The 16,275-nt window shown below is 48.7% G+C and overlaps 1 protein-coding gene across 1 annotated transcript in view; it reads left to right on the forward strand.

Annotated features, from left to right (window-relative positions):
• The window catches only part of LOC119446415 (tensin-2), a 224,972-nt gene that overhangs the window by 170,056 nt on the left and 38,641 nt on the right, over positions 1-16,275 (forward strand). Inside the window, exon 5 of the mRNA XM_037710840.2 lies at positions 12,133-12,402. Within this exon, the coding sequence (XP_037566768.1) occupies positions 12,133-12,402 (270 nt within the window). The remainder of the gene's footprint in view (positions 1-12,132; positions 12,403-16,275) is intronic.

The following is a 16,275-nucleotide window of genomic DNA, read 5'->3' on the forward strand; positions in this document are numbered from 1 at the left end:
CCTGCACGCCTCCGTGCTTGGTGAGGAAAAGAACTTCGGCGGTTGCATCATTGAGAACGGTGCTCTTTCTTCTTTCAATTTTTTATCCCTTGCATTCGGCTTATTTTTTGTTGCTGTTCCCGTTATTTCAGTCCCGTTCTCGCTCAGCGGCCGGGTGAGAATATGCAGAGAGACGGGAGAAAAAGAAAAGTAGGCTTTGTTCGAGACACCCACCGGCGGCGCGGCCTGCCTGCAATACGAACCACAGAATCATAAGGGAGCGAAGAAGCGTCGGAGGCGGCAGCCGATTTTCGCGCCTACTCGGTTTTCTCCTTTTTGTTTCACTCGTATTTCTGTCTTTATTTGCTTTCTATCTTTCATGTTTTTACTTATTCTTCGGCGTACTCGATTACAACTTTCTTTCTGCATACGCCACATTCTTTCTTTCTTCTCTTGTTATCTATCTTTAATAAGAGTGGGGGAGGGCGGGACTCAACATATCTGATCCCTTACGTTTTTCTGTGTATTGTGTCTCTTCTACACTGTAAAACAATTTATACCGTTAAAATCGAGAAAGGGTGTAAGTCGATCTATAACTCCCACTCTTACACCAAAAAGGGTGTGAGAGTGGGAGTTATATACCTATTCACAGCCTTATTCGTTTTCAAAAATGTGAGTTACTTAACAGTGTACCTTCTCCGCTCAACGTCTTCCGGAGAGGCGTTCGACAAACGTTTTTAACATCTGTGGTATCGCTCTCACTATTTCACTCGCTGGGTAGACCAACTTATTGATCAATTATTCATCATTATTCAGCCAGTCAATCTACCTATCAATCAGTAAAGCAATTAATCGATCTATCTTTATCCTTTGGTTTGATTTATTACGGCTGCTCTTGCCCGATTTATTGTTATGTAGATTTCACCAAACTCCGCGTCCTTAGTATTCGCGGTCGCACGTCTCGTGATGACGAATGGTCAGGCCATGGTAAACCCGACCCCAATGACTGGGCGTGCTCAGACGTTTACAAGTGTGTCAACCGTGGCGATTCTACCAGGATGTCAACAAAAGAAAGGTCTCATTTTCGCCTATATCTTTTATTTTTAACACAGTTTCTCAACAGGTCGCGTACAAACGCAAACAAACCTCCTAACCCGCACGTTATCGGCTTATTTCATAGTTCCTTTATTTGCTGACCAGCGTTCCCAGCAGCGGAGCTTGGCGACCGACCTCGAGGATGGGATCTGACCGCGAGTGAATTTGCGTCGGCGTAACCTCGAGGTTCACCCGCGAAACAAGCATTTAGCAATGGGTCACATTCTCGAGATCGGCCGCTGACTCGAACGGTGTCCGCTCTCTCTTGTTTCAACACCCACCTCTACCCACTTAGGCCATAGAGCCAGCTTTGTGTGCTAATGTACGCGGTTTTCATTAATATATATACCTACCTCATTATGCGATGCACATCGCCTTCTTGTATTGACTTCCACAGATGCATTATTTATTGACGGCCGATTTACAGCGAACTCTTCAGGCGAGGCCCCGAAATGCTCGCGACGTTGACGATCCAACCCAAAATGACAAGCTGGTCGCCCGAACGCAAGCCGCAAACTTTCCACGCGCGTGATGAGTTGTGTGCAAGGCATACGTCATGCGCTCGTTTCAAGACAGATCGAGACGTGGAGAGAGAGAGAGAGAGAAGTACAAGCCTTAAGGATATACTGGAGATGGTAGCTCAATTGGCTGATCGCCTGACATGCTCCTCCAGATACTGATCGATGATATACGCAGCAATAAACACTTAAACAGCACGTACAGTCACACGCATACACACATATACACTGTAGAGATATTTACAAAGTTTCGTTAAGGCTTGTGGCCCGCACGAACATCAACAGCGTTTTCGTGGCGCGTAACGCGCAGGGGGTGCTTTGCCACGGGCCGAGAATGTGGAGGCGTGGTCTGTGCTATACTCCCTTTAAGTGCGGAGCACTTCAGGGGCCCGGGCTGTCGGCGTCTAATGTGTCATGTCGTCACGCTCAAAAACACAAGCGCTAAACAGAGCCAAAACATGCCAATACCAGCACAGAACCGCGTAAAATTAAACTGACTAGATTCAGAGTAATATAAAATACAGGAATACTCATGAATTAATTGATCTAATTAACAGAAATTCGTTAAAGTAGCACCTAACACGCCCAGTTGATACCGGCGCAGCGCAAGAGAGGGCGCCACCACCCCACAAGTGGAAGGATTGCGCTCGCCGCGCCGCCGCTTCAGCGTCCAATCAGCGCGCGACGTCTGGCACGAGAGCCGTTCCCCGCGCTCCGGGACGCTCTTTCCCACCACCTCCTTGCTTCGACAGCGGGCGCTCGCCCGTGAAAGGCAGCGCCGACGCAGGGCTAATCAAGCGGTGGGCACGCCCGAGAAGCTGAAGTTGCTCGCCAGCGCAGGCAAGCTAATCCCAACATCGTGAAGCCCAAACACAAGCTGCTCGCCAGCTGTCGACAGATTTCGTCAGCGTCGAAACAAGAGAAACACAGAATAAAACAGGCTAAACACAAGGGAAACACCGGCGAATCACTGCTCCGCACTTCCCCAGCTTTCACGTTGAGTGGAACTGCATCACCGTCGAGTTTACCATTGCATTAGCACCGAGGTTTTCCAATGCAGCACAGGTCAAATGTAGAGATAGAGTGGGAGAGGACTACTGAAGTGTACCGAATTGATTGCAGTAGCCTGGATTGAGCTGATAATTAGCTGGGTTTACTTAGTTACGCAGCTATATACGTGACATTCGTCTCTTCTTTGGTGCACCGTCGGGTAAGAAACGTTACGGGGGAGCCCGCCGTCCGAGTTGCTTCTCACGGCTTCGCTTTCCTCCTCGCCGGTACTTGAGCTGCGTGCCGCTATACAAGATGCGCGGCGTCGCGGAGCGCAGAGACGGTGTTCTCGTAATTTGAAAGCGAAGCTTTATATGTCTAGGCGAAATCGCCAGTGTACAGAAAACTATCAGCATTGGCTAGAGCGTCGTTGCCTTCTTCCGCAGCTGGCTCATTAGCGCCCCTCGGGTTGAGCTCGTGCTCGGCACGCGCTCGCTGGCCCTGCTCCCGCGTTCAGTCGTCTTCTTCAAGGAGAAATTTTAAACCTCCTTGGTCTTCTTCCACAGCTGGATGCGTTGCCGCTCATCATTCCAGCGTAGAATTTCACTTCTCTGCTGTCGTCGTAATGGGGAGGCCGCGTTTACGGGCGTATGGGCCATTGCAGGGTATGAGCCATTCATTGTATTACGTAACGGACAGATTTTATTTTGAAGCAACTTAATTTCCAAAAATCGCAAGCGGCAATGGCGCACTGCGGGCGTACCGTCAGTGACGTCGTTCTCTCCGTCGCAGCCTAACGTGTGTGTAACCTCATAATTGAGAAATACTTTAATGAACCCTCGGGATTAACCCAGTGTTAAAGACCGGGGCCGCACGTTTCAGCGCTGGGAAGGCCGACGAATTTTTCTTGATGTCATGAAACTAAGAGACCACGTGCTGACCTGGTCAGCGTGTACGTCGTAAACTTGCTTGAAGTGGTTTGCTTTGGAGCCAATTTGACATGTGCAACACGGCTTGGAAGCCATAACAAGGAACCCCATCACCTGCTCTAAGTGATATTCTCTTTTTCGATGAAGGTTTTCTTTAGCGCTTGCGACAATTGTTAAGCTTAAGTTGCATTCATAACGAGTTCAACATGAAGCATGTTTCTTTTTACTTAATCACGACTACATTCTTTTTGAAGACAACATATGTAATGTAGTAAGATGATATTGTGAACAATGTTTCATTTCCGAAAATTCTGGACAACTCCCGTTCCTGTGTCGAGTGTTGGCGTTAAATTTTCGCCGCGCTAAACCATCTCAGATATTTTATTGCGATAGCAATTATATGGACACTCAAAAGCAGATTTCTGCCGTCGCCGTCGCCGTGAGGTTCCGTATGACGTCAATGGAGATGAAATCGTCGCCGCGCGCCACCGAACGCTGTATGTGCGAGTGAAAGGGCGCGAGGGGCGCGCGCTTTCACGGGGAGTGAACGCACGGCTCTCTACAAATTTGCTATCGCAATTGATGCTTCGCCTTTTAGGTGAAACTGCGACAACCTTTATTGCGATAGCAACTATATGGACACTTCAACCGGATTTCTGCCGTCGTCGTCGCCGTCGCCGTGAGGTTCCGTATAGATAAAATCTTCGCCGCGCGCCGTATGCCCCAGCGGAAGCGTGCGGGGACGCGCGGGACGCGCCCTATCACCGAGAGCGAACGCACTCAATCTCCCACGCGCAGGAGTGAACGCACGGCGGAGAACAAACGCGCGTTCTGCGCTGTGCTCCCTTAAGGGCTGCAGAAGTAGGCGTCTCTTTCCTCCTCTACAATCACCATATATGTAGAGTAAACGTACCTTCTTCCGACGCGCGAAAGGCTGTGGGGGAGGGGGGGAGGGGCAGGGAAGGGAGGCGACGTTTAGCTGCGGCACCAAGTGCCTATTTATATCAGAGGCTCCGGCCACAGTCACCAACGCCGCACGCATTTTGAGCGAACGCGGGCAAAACGCCGGCGGCGTCGACAACAGTTCTGCGTGTTGCCGGTGCTGCTGCATGTCCAAGTTTATAAGAGCTGATAAAGCTAATATCATTACTCCGTATAGCTCTCTACAAATTTGCTATCGCAATTGATGCTTCGCCTTTCAGGTGAAACTGCGACAACTTTTTTTTTTTTTTTCATCATTGCAAGTAAACACGCGCATCGCGTTCAGAATGCCGTCACGTTCAACGATGCCAAACGCTGCAGCGCTACGCGCCGCGGCAATTGGCGCGCCACAAAAAAAAGAAAAGAAAAAAAAGGAAAGAAAAAAGAACAATGCGTCCTCCTCTCCTGGCCTTTCCGGTATCCCCAGCGGTCGTCACGATGTCAGCAGGGTGCATCTGATGATGTCAACAGCGGTTACGACGTCCATTGGTCGAACAAGGACCTACGACTTCCGGTTTGTCTGCTACGCGCGCACCCTGCTCTTCCTCGTCGTATTGCTCGTTGTGCGCGCTTGCGAATCGGTAATTACAGCCCGCAACGCAAGTGCCAAATCGCTCGCGTTCCAACACAGTTGTGCTTAGCGGCCTGATTTGCTGCGCGAACAGAGTGCGACAGTATTGGCCTTTCTAGACATGCGCGCAACACAGGGTCCATAGCGGCACGCTTCGCATGAGCACGGGCCGGCATGGAAGCAACAGCGGGTAGCCGAGAAGCGCTGAGTCGCGGCTATAGGGCCCGTCCACGTTACCGGCACGGTAACTAGCCGCACGCCGTTTGCCATTCGCGGGCCGCTGTTCGACAGCGGTTTTGCTCACGAACGGCGAGATTTCCTTGCCGTACGTAGAGAGGATGAGACCGGGACTCATTTGTGTGGCAGCCTCACCGCCGCTGATCACTCGAGGCCGCGAATATCGTCGCTAGGCCTTTTCCGGTTTCCTTCAAAGCTGAAGCGGGCGGCGCTTCGGAATGAATTACCGACGCTCACAAGCCGCAATATTTTCTTATCGTTGTTATCGCTCTTTGCAATTATTGTACACAAAGAAGAAAAATACGCTGATATTAGCGGCGCCGTCGGTAGCCGTGCACTGCAGCTGGGCTGCAGCCGATGTTTTAGTCGCCGGTGGCGGAGGCGCGCAGCTTCGCGGTCGTAGATTGGCCCGTTGATCTTGCTGCGGGCGGTGCACCGGCCGAACTGCTGTCTACTTTGGACACCTCTCGCGCGGCAGACGTTCTACGGAACTGGAGGCCGGTTCACCGTCCGTATATTTGCCGCTAGCGTGGACGTGCCTTAACCGGAAATGGGCGGCGCGTTGGCGATGACGTTTGTCACGTGACATTTGGAGGAGCACTCGGCGAGGAGGAGAGACCAGCCGATGAAGAGAGTAGCGAAGGAAAGAGCGAAACGAGCGACGGCCGTGTTTCGATCATCAAACGCGTGTAACTCCGCTATTGCGACACCATATCGAAAAATTCTCGCGGCTACGTGTTCGTTGTAGACTCGTGCACAACTGCAACACCACAACTAAATTTCGACCTCTGGGTGTTTTAGGGGCCCTTTAACGTAATGGGATGAAAAAAATTGGTGACATAGAAGAGATCGCGAGGAGGAAAACGGAGGAGGAGGGTATGTCGAAAGGCTGAGAAGAAAATCACCGCCCACGCGCTCCGTACAGATGGTTAACCGGCGAAAGCTGAAACGTGCGGCCCCGGTGTTTATCACTGGGTTAATCCCGGCGGTTGATTAAAGTCTTTCTCAATCATTTATTGCGTTCTTTCGTTGCTCCGTTAATATATACCACAATGACGCACGCATTTAAAAAGCCAGAATTATGACCCATGTGACGTATTCTTCAGCTCGAAAGACGGTTTCGCGTATATTTGAACCTGTCGAGTCTTGTTTGCATCAACTCGACGCGAGCTACTTGAGTCAGAGGTCGAGCTGACCCATCCCGACCCGACAGCGTTCTCGCGCGTTTTGCCGAGTGGGTTGGACAAGTCCACCCACCCCTTGCAAGCGGTTTGACCCAAATCCTTTCGGCGCTCGCTCGGTCCGACTTGCTCGTGGTAACAAGAACCCTACGACATAGTTTCTGGCTTGATCCAGAAGCTGGCTTCTGGCCACAAGCTGGCTTGATCCGCCTTTGTCGGCTTCATGTAGACGCAGCTCCAACAGGGTTTTACGCTCCGAAGCAATACAGGGGCTACGAGGGAGGTCGTGCTGGGCGTTTCAGGATTGGTTTTGCCCAGGTGTAGCTCTCTAAGGTGAATCTAAAGCGTGGTACATAGGTGTTTCTGCGCGCAGCCCGCATCGAAACACGACCGGCGCTGCGTGGGGATTGGCAGTAGCAGTAGAATGCCATGGCCACTGAGCTACCACTGGTTAACCATAGGGCACGATACTGTAGTTTATGTTTCATTCATGATCTCAATGCTGAACGTTTTATTTTTCAACAAAAGTTTGTAGATTTGGTGCATTAGGTATCGCAATATCTAAGGACATATGTAACGTCGGCAATGTTGCGCACAGAACGAATTTTGCAGCGAAGCTGTTTTGGCTAGAGCTCCGTGGATTTTTCGTGTGCGTAAGCAAAACCTCAGGTCCCGCGCTAACGCGCTCGTGTCACTGCTCGCCTGTTCGTCGTCGTCGTCTTCCACAGCTGGCTCGTCGGCGTCCCTCGGATATGCGTTTCGAGTAGATTAGTTATCAATAGGCACCATTTTCAAGATCAATAGACTCCCAGGTCGATAATAAAGGTTTCTCAAAGATTTGCCCCTGTTCCACCCGCGCTGGCCATGTCTACGGTCGCACCGCCATCTCTTTGTCGGCGTTCCAAGCGCTTGCGTATTTAGTATTCTTCCCTTTCGCTCTCCCGTGGTGGCGGTATATAAACAAACCAGAAAGACAAGGTGCCGTTCTCCATTTTGTATTTCACTTCTCTTCTGTGGTCGTAACAGGGAGGCCGCGTATAGTCCGGACTCGCGAGGAGCAACGTGCCTCTTAAGAGCGACAGCTAGAACAGATGCGAGAGTGCAATCGGCACCGGCGGGCCGCAAACACCAATTGTCTGCCGATCACGACAAGTAATGACCACCGATCAAGACAATAAATGTGTGTGCTTACCTTTCGTAACGATGAGCACCAATCACGTCAATAAATGTGTTCGTACCTTTGTTCAAAATTATGTGCCATGTCTGTGTCGTGTGCTAAACAACTTCGCTGGTCATCCACCTTCACAGAGTGGAATGGCTCAACATTTTTAGGGGAGAGTATTTCCGTGCGGACGCCATAAAATCCCGGATCCTAGTCATAGACAGCTTCGCTGTAAAAAATATGACAGAGTAATTTTTTTAAATCCGCTAATGACAGTCATTAGATTCCATTTTTTTTTCGAGAGGCCAATTCCTTCGGGAAAATTCAGAAACTCGTGAAAGTTCACTACACGTGAAAATAAAGACGTTTGCACAACACAGCATGGTGCTTCTTTCTTTCTTTCTTTCTTTCTTTCTTTCTTTCTTTCTTTCTTTCTTTCTTTCTTTCTTTCTTTCTTTCTTTCTTTCTTTCTTTCTTTCTTTCTTTCTTAGCTTATGAAGGAAGTTTACCTTTTCATAACCTTTTTATTTTTTGTCTTCACTTCGCAAGGGACGTCGGAAAACAGACAGCGCATTTTTCTACTCCTGATACGGCGTTGTCACGGTGTCGGTAGCACAGGCTTCAAAACAGCGCGCCGGTGTTCTCGTAAGCGCCGAGACGCGAAACAAGTTCACGTGCGTGTTCGTGTTGCTCCCGTGTCGCACACGCCTCTGTTTTCTTGCTCTTCACTATCGGCCGACGGTCGATGATCGCGGCTGGCACGTGCCCCCTCTGCCTCTTTTCCTCTTTCTATTCCCCTTTCCTTACCTCCAGTGTAGGGTAGCAAACCGGACGCTCGTCTGGTTGACCTCCCTGCCTTTCCTCTCCTTGCTCTCTCTCTCTCTCTTCCCGTTAGCCCGCCCAGCCGCAAATGCGATTCCTTTGCAAATGCGGTTCACCGGCCCGTGCCGACAAGGCGTGTCTACCGCCGCGATCCCGAACATTTTCGACGAGAAGGGGTCCTGCCCCTCCGCGCTCCGTCTCTCATTTCGCTTTGCGCGCTGTAAAGTCGGCTTCGCCTCACAAAGGACGCTGCGTGCAGGAAAGCTCGCTTACAAAGGAGAGTGGAAAGGATGCAGGGGAAGGCTCGCGTCTGCTTTTTCTCTGTCTTTTTTTTTTTTTATGCGTTTTTATTTCTTGTTCTAAGTTTCCCGTGGCTCCCCTTAAAACTTAGCTTTAGCGTGTCTGGTGGGTATTCCCCTGCTTAAAGAACGTAAGGAGCTCGTTACGAACGAAACGCCGTTGTCGTACCTGTGCGTGTATTTTGCTTCTCCTAGGTCCCGTACTTCGGTGTTCAACGTGAAAATGGTGCAGCAGTGAGTCTCTTTGCCACTTAACGTTTTTTTTTTTGTTTTGTTTTACTTCCTCACTTTGTTGCTTCGTACTTTTTTATATGCAAACACTCGGAGCGGTGATCTCGGCATTTTATTGGTGGAAGACTTCGGGAGTACACTACTGGGGCTTTCGTTTTCCTGTCCAATGATCCGGGATTATCTGCAGTTGTGAGGGTAAATAAGGTCGTGCGTTCCTCTCGGGGAATGTCGTCGCTGGTCGTTCCAGACTTACGAAAAAAAAATGCCAGTCATCAGAAAGAGAAGGCGAATGTACTCCAATCGCTCGACGCTCATACGAGGTGAAGACGGTGATTAAAATTAATGAGCATATACAGTGTTCACGGTTGTTTTCTTTTTTTTTTCGAGCACTTAAACGACCGCTTGACGTTTGAATATTCTGCTAGGACAGGCTAATCTCAACACAAGCCCAGCGTTTGCGACTGTTCACTCACTCGTCATCACACGTCCTCGTAAAACTTCGTCCTAAAACTAATAACATTTATGTCATATAACGCAGTGTCTGACACCCTGCGTAAAATAAGATTTCACTTGCCTCTCAGTGCTCTTCGTGAAGTTGTGCCAAAACTATACAAAGAACTCAACAATTTGTGCCGATTTCCTCAAGGAGTGTCTCGAGCTCTAATTCCCGGCTGAATGAGTGGTAATCTACAAGAGTTAGGCTTTCGCTTGGAAAAGGGTAGGTACGATAAAACTTTCAATAAAATTTTGCGTTTAGAGAAGTAAAATAGAGGTGGTCGCAAAATATATAAGGTTCCTATCAGGAAGACATGTACAGCTGCTAGGTAAAATAAGGTTTCCCCTGGTTTTTGCCTAACGTATATCTACGACGCCGAGTACTTAAAGAAGCTATAGGGGGGCTGGAGAAACCTAGCAGCACGCGTTTAACGTGCGTCAGCGCACTCAGTAACGCCAGCGGATCGGGGCTTTTCGCTTAGCGAGTGTCTGGAGCTCTAATTCCCGGCTAATTGTCTCTCAGGCAACGGCTTGGTCGAAAGCGTTGCTAATAGCATCCTGATGGGGGGTCGCCGAAAGTAGAGACAGTGATGTCACACCGCAGCTTAGAAGAAGAAGAAGAAGGTGGTGACGGCATCGTCGCCTGGCTGGCGCGCCGCTGCGGTTGCAGCCGGTGCCCTATAGCGCCCGTCTGTAGGGACGCTGCTGCCGCTAATGATCTCGACCTGTCGATTAGCCGCCGAGCGGCGTTAATTGTTTCGCGCGTCAAACGACGTGACGCGAAGCTCGCCCCCGTGACCTCGTCACGTGTTCTCCTCGAGAGCGAGAAGATTACGTGCGCTGTCTGGCGGAGGAAGAAGCTGAACGGAAAACAAGAAAAACAAATGAACAAAAACAAAGTAGTAAGCAAGAAAATGAGTTCGCCCACGAAGTGCATTGCCTTTTCGTCCAACCCGCCGTGGTTGCTCAGTGGCTATAGTGTTGGGCTGCTGAGCACGAGGTCGCGGGATCGAATCCCGGCCACGGCGGCCGCATTTCGATGGGGGCGAAATGCGAAAACACCCGTGTACTTAGATTTAGGTGCACGTTAAAGAACCCCAGGGGGTCCAAATTTCCGGAGTCCCCCACTACGGCGTGCCTCATAATCAGAACTGGTTTTGGCACGTAAAACCCCATAATTTAATTTTTTTTTGCCTTTTCGTCCATCCCTGTGTGTTGCTGCTTGAGATTTGTTGCGATAAATAAAACTCGAGATAGCCTTGTGGCCAGAGGCCTGAAGGCTTAGTTCACTATAGTCCCCCCCTTTCCCACAGAAAAGAAATATTCCCAGGCCAACCGCATTGCGAGCTTGCAGCTAGGCCTATCCAGCTGTATAGAAACGCTGCGCTAAGAGCATTGTGTTTGCGTATTGCGCTCTGAAGCCTTGGAGGCCGTCAGCTATACATAAATTTGCTGCGGAATGCAGGGCGGAGTTTGTCTGTCTGCGACAGATTCGAGTTTGCGAAGGCGCCATTGGTTGGTGCATATGTTTTTTTTTTTTTTTTTTTTTTTTTTTTTTTTTTTTTTTTATTGACACGAGCAAGTAATATGTGCGTGACAATATGCAGGCGACATAATATGGTTCCGTATAATTATTCTCGTTTGAAGAAGCGACAGATTCCTTGCCACCATCAACACAAATGTTTCGCTCTACGTGGACACAAACTATTCCACGGCAGCTGAGAATGCATGACCACTCGGCACGCTCTTTCTCCAAGGAACTAACGGCCTGAAGCAGGCGCTTCGCTGGTGTGACAACAGCCACAGTGTTCAGCTCGGCATCGCTGATGACGGCAGTCATCATCGATGAAAAGGCTGGGTGCGGAGTGTGAATGTCATGTTCGATCCGGTCCAGCCCTTGCTGCGTGTTAGGTAACGGTCGCGCTAGCGGCTCTTTGACCGTCGGGCTCATATTCACCCACAAAGTCTCAAAACGTACCCTTCAGTATAGTGTGTCATATAAGGCTCTTAAATCATTGCTAATATTCTAAAGAATTTCTGTTGTGTTCCTATAAACCTAACTAAACTTTCTTTACTGAAGCAGATATTGCAGTAGTACAGTGGCTTCGATGCTGAAGTTTGCCTTTGTAAGGTCGAAGTCGAATGGTCGAAGGAGACCGTCCTAATAACCGCTCTAAGTGTACCACAGAGATCGCTACTTGAGCTGCCGTGTGCACTCGGGCCATGTATTGGTGCCGCCTGTGTGTATCGCGCTACGAAAGCGCTTTTAACATTTAGCGAAACACTGGTCTTAAACACCCTAATTTCTACTTATCGTGTGCGGTGCGTTTTGTCAGCATTACGTGTACGTCGCATGCCGTATGTCCTGTGTATAATTTCATTTATCGTCGCATTCACCTGGAGTAGGATGCTCGCTAGCGGCACACCTCTCCAGTTTTCAATTTAAGGAAAGGCTCTCTCTCTCTCTCTCTTTTTCTTTATAAGAGGAATTGAAATTCAGTCACAATAGTGTCAAGGGTCGCGCATATCCGATGCGCGAGTGGGCTGTCTCGATGATGTACACCTGAGATCGCGTTTCGAGTTACATTTCGAAGTGAACGCTCAAATCGTGTATTCTTTCGCGTTTGTTTCACGCGCCGCAGGCTGAAGACCTGAGCTCCCTGGTCGGATCTGCATTCCGCATGGCGTACGCGCGACAGCTCCAACAGCAGCAGCACCACCAGCAGCAGCAGCAACATCAGCAGCATCAGCGACAGGGGCTCGCCGTGCAGAGTCCGAAGAGCGCAAGCCCCGCCGCAGCTGACATGGCAAAGCCCCTCGGCAGCCCCACGTTGTCGCCCAAGGCCGCGGCCACAGCTCCCGCGAACGGGCGGCCCGAAGCTTCGCCCCCGAATGCCTACACCAAGGTTTGGGTGAGTGCCCGCCATGTTTCTCCTTATGCGTAACTGTCGAATGACGTTTTGTAACACTCTTAAGAAATGAACGGCTAGCTTATACCGATGTCGACGAAAGATCTACCGGATGTTTGACTCCAACGGGCGCTGCTGAAACGGGAAGGATAACCAAAATAGTTGAAAAGATGGCGAAGGACGGCGCGGCCTAAAGGTGGAATGGAACTAATGTCATAGCTTTCTTTTTAACTTACTCTCGGGTTGCCAAAACCATTGTCTGATTATTAGGCACGCCGTAGCGGGGGACTCAGGAATAATGTTGACCACCTGGGGTTCGTTAATGTGCACCTAATCGTAAGTATACGACGGGCGTTTTCGCATTTAATAACTTTTGAAAATAGGAAGGCAGGATTATCAGAAAGAGAACGTGGGTACTGACACGGTTTAAGTAATATTCATGTCGCAAAATCGCCAAGAACTCAAGTACCGAGTTTTCAGATCTGTAACTCAGTAACACACGACGATATCACAATTCCGCTAATTCACCTATTAAGTCATCTAAAGCGGGCAAAATTTATGCATTATACACCGCGTTGAAATATACCACTAATTTAATTGTGAGTATGACTTTTGCTAAACCCTCATAACTATGGAACAATTTCACCTGAGCTGTTAATTTACAAATTAAGTTCACCCACTTGAGTAGCTCTAACAGGTACAGTTTAGAAAACTACAGTATCTGTTCTTTTTTTTTTTTGTACAGAGTTACGGATTTGTAAACTTCGTGCTTCAGTTTTCTTTGACACATAACAATTTTCCGTAATTTCCGTAAAAAATTGCAGGCCATAAATCAAAATGTTGCTTCCTTTAGTCACGGTAGAACTTTACTTTTTTTCTCAAATGCAGCAAGCTGCCTTCAAATCGATGCGGCGGTTGTCTCGTAAAAGCATTTCTGCGTTTTGCATGTATTTGAATAGTGAGATTGGAGTTCGTCCAGAGCTGAAGCTCCCTCTTAAAAAAACAAGAAAAAACAAACAAGGGGAGTTTGACAGGCCTTGTATCGCATGTAACAGATAGCAGGGGGTTCGTTAGAGTAACGTAATAGGCACCATGCAACTATAAATCCACTAGGCGGCGGCAGAGGATTAGATATTGTGAGTTAGTAGTTCATGTATGGCTGACGCGGGATAGAGTTAACTGCGAGCCCACCGGAAGAAAAGTTAGTCCATCAGCTGATTTAAAAACCTTGATGATGATGCATTGATGATCCTGCAACTATAACGAGTGTTCGGGCCGTGTTGCTTCATGCTGCGCGACTCCAATCCGTTCTGCCACGTTTCTTTTTTCTAGCTCTACTCTCAACAGCGCGCATTTCATTGTGGCACACATAACGCTCGTAAGCGCGCGAAGGACATGTTTCTGGGCTAGTTGTTGTAAGACGGTAAATGAACAGATAATGGCGCAGAAAGAGGTGACATCAAAAGGAAAACGCATATAGACGGAACTGGCGCCTACGTTTTTTTAGGAAGCACATTAGGGTGAAGGAATGCAGCTGTAGCTCAAAATAAAGGGCCTTCTCTACTAGAAATGTACTTAGAAAAGACGTGTCGTTGGGCTATAACACGCACAGAGACGGACTGTCCCATCTATGTGTTTATCCTTTTCGATGTCGTCTGCTTCGCGCAGTCTGGTTATTATTTATCTTCGTAAGTGCGTTTCTGAAACGGGGAGCTGCCTCCGGACATCACGGATAGGTGGAACTGTCGTTATTGCAATTTACCGCTGCAATCTCGCACGGCCGGTCTGACTTACGTAAGCGCAGTCTTTCGCATGAGGCGTGCCGCTTTGTCCACCGTTAGAGGTAATCTTCCCGCGACGCTGGTGACTTGATTGGCGGGATGGATGCGAGGGGTAGCAGCCTTTATGTTGCGTTTCCCCGTGTGATATAATGCACGCGAAACCGTCCTGTAATTCCTACCGGTCACGTGGGCTGTATTGCTGTGTTACGTAATGGATACATCGAGTGTAGCACGCCAGACCTGCAATCAGGCAAACTGCGACATATTAAGGGCCTCTTCTCTTTCTTTCTATCTTTCTCTCTCTCTCTCTCTCTCTGTCTGTAATCTGTAATCTTTTTTTCCCTACGACCTCCCACCAACCCCTTTATTGTTCCGAACACGTGTAAGGGGCGCGCCTCTTTGAAGATAAATTCGCTGGCTTTGCATTCACAGCGATGCTTTCTTGTGACACAAAGGGTACAAGAAGCATTAAATGTACTTACATATGTGCTATGCTTATCTATGCACACTCAAGTGTCAGGAAGCATTCTACTTTCCACAAGCATATCATACAATTAACGTCCTCGGGACACGAAGAGATAAGATCTATATCGGCGACGAGGCAGTGCGCGTGGCTTCCGCCACTGCTGTTATACAACTGACGACTGAAACAAACGTCGCGTCATTCGGATTTCGGTGTTGCGTCGGACCTGCGTGGCTTTTAAACCAAACCTTTCCTTGCCGAGTTGGCATCTAACGCCGAACGTATTTAACGGGATGGCGCCGTCTGTAGGAACGGTGGAGCGAACGAATAGTTTACGAGTTTGCCGTTTCAAGCATACAATAAGACGGAACTGTGTCGCTAGTGTGTCCGGGAACAACCAGTGTGGGATTTATGGTTAGCACACATGAATTTGCCTAAACTTCGTCCTTTTTGGATTCAAACGGCTTTGTAAACTCGTCATTTTCAACAAAGTACGATGTTATCATTCATTGAGCGAACATTAATAAAGTTGTCCGATGGCAGGATTCGAACACAGGACCTCCGTAGCAGGAAAGCCTGATATTGAAACCATTAGTAGTAGTAGTGATTTTATTGAAGAAGAAAATGACGCCTCGGACGCATGCCTCGACAAGCGGCATAAAACACCCTTTCTCGCTGGCAAGCCATCGCGTTGAGACGCTTGGCGCGTTTTGATCCGCAGTTACGCTATAGAAGAAACCGACGCACGAGAGACGCCGCGAGTGTAACACGACACTATGGACACCACTGAACATTTAAGTAAATAATATATTTACATGGTGCACAGCTGGTAAATATGCGCATATAAAAATTCAGGCAGAAACTCCACTGGAGTTGTCTAAGTATGCGCAAGCATTGTGACACTTGCTCATCTCCACGCAGCGTGGTGCCATTAGCAATCTTATCGAACTTGATATGACCAGCATAAACAATTTTAAAGCTTTATCGGTCGGTACCAACTTTATCGGACTACATCCGATCCTTATCGACCCTTATCGGTTGCTATCACCATTATCGGACCCGATCCGACCTCTATCGGTCATTATCAACCTGCGAAATTTGTGGATGTCCAGCGAAGCTGTTCCAAAACCACCACTACAACTCCTGAGAGGGGGGGGGGGGGGGGGGGGGTATGCAATGCTTTATTGATGGTTCGGATGCTTGTTTTGAGCTTGTTCTTTATTGGAACGTATGCTGTTCCTTGTGTTGTATGGGTGATTTCAAATAATGTATGCACTGTTCGCGTCAGTTTGCCGAGGGCTTGTAGCCTCAGGCTTACGGGGGTATGAGCCATTGCTTACGGGGGTGTGAGCCATTGCATTCGTCTTACGTGACGGACAGACAGGTTTCCTCGTTGAGTAGGCATAGAAATGCTTAGGCATTTAATATCCAGCCAGTCTACAAGTCACTGCAAACAGCGCCATAGTTTCGTATTACATGCTGCTCTTTAATACTAATATTTATACCTACAAAAGCCGCACTTCATACACACACGCATGTTTCATGAGCCAGTCGCATCAAGAATGCTACGTAATGCTTCGCTTCACGTAGATGTCAACTGGAGTTGAGTCTGCCTGTTCTTTTTTTTTCTTC

The sequence above is a fragment of the Dermacentor silvarum genome, chromosome 3 (assembly GCF_013339745.2).
Source record: "Dermacentor silvarum isolate Dsil-2018 chromosome 3, BIME_Dsil_1.4, whole genome shotgun sequence".
In the NCBI taxonomy this organism is placed as follows: domain Eukaryota; kingdom Metazoa; phylum Arthropoda; class Arachnida; order Ixodida; family Ixodidae; genus Dermacentor; species Dermacentor silvarum.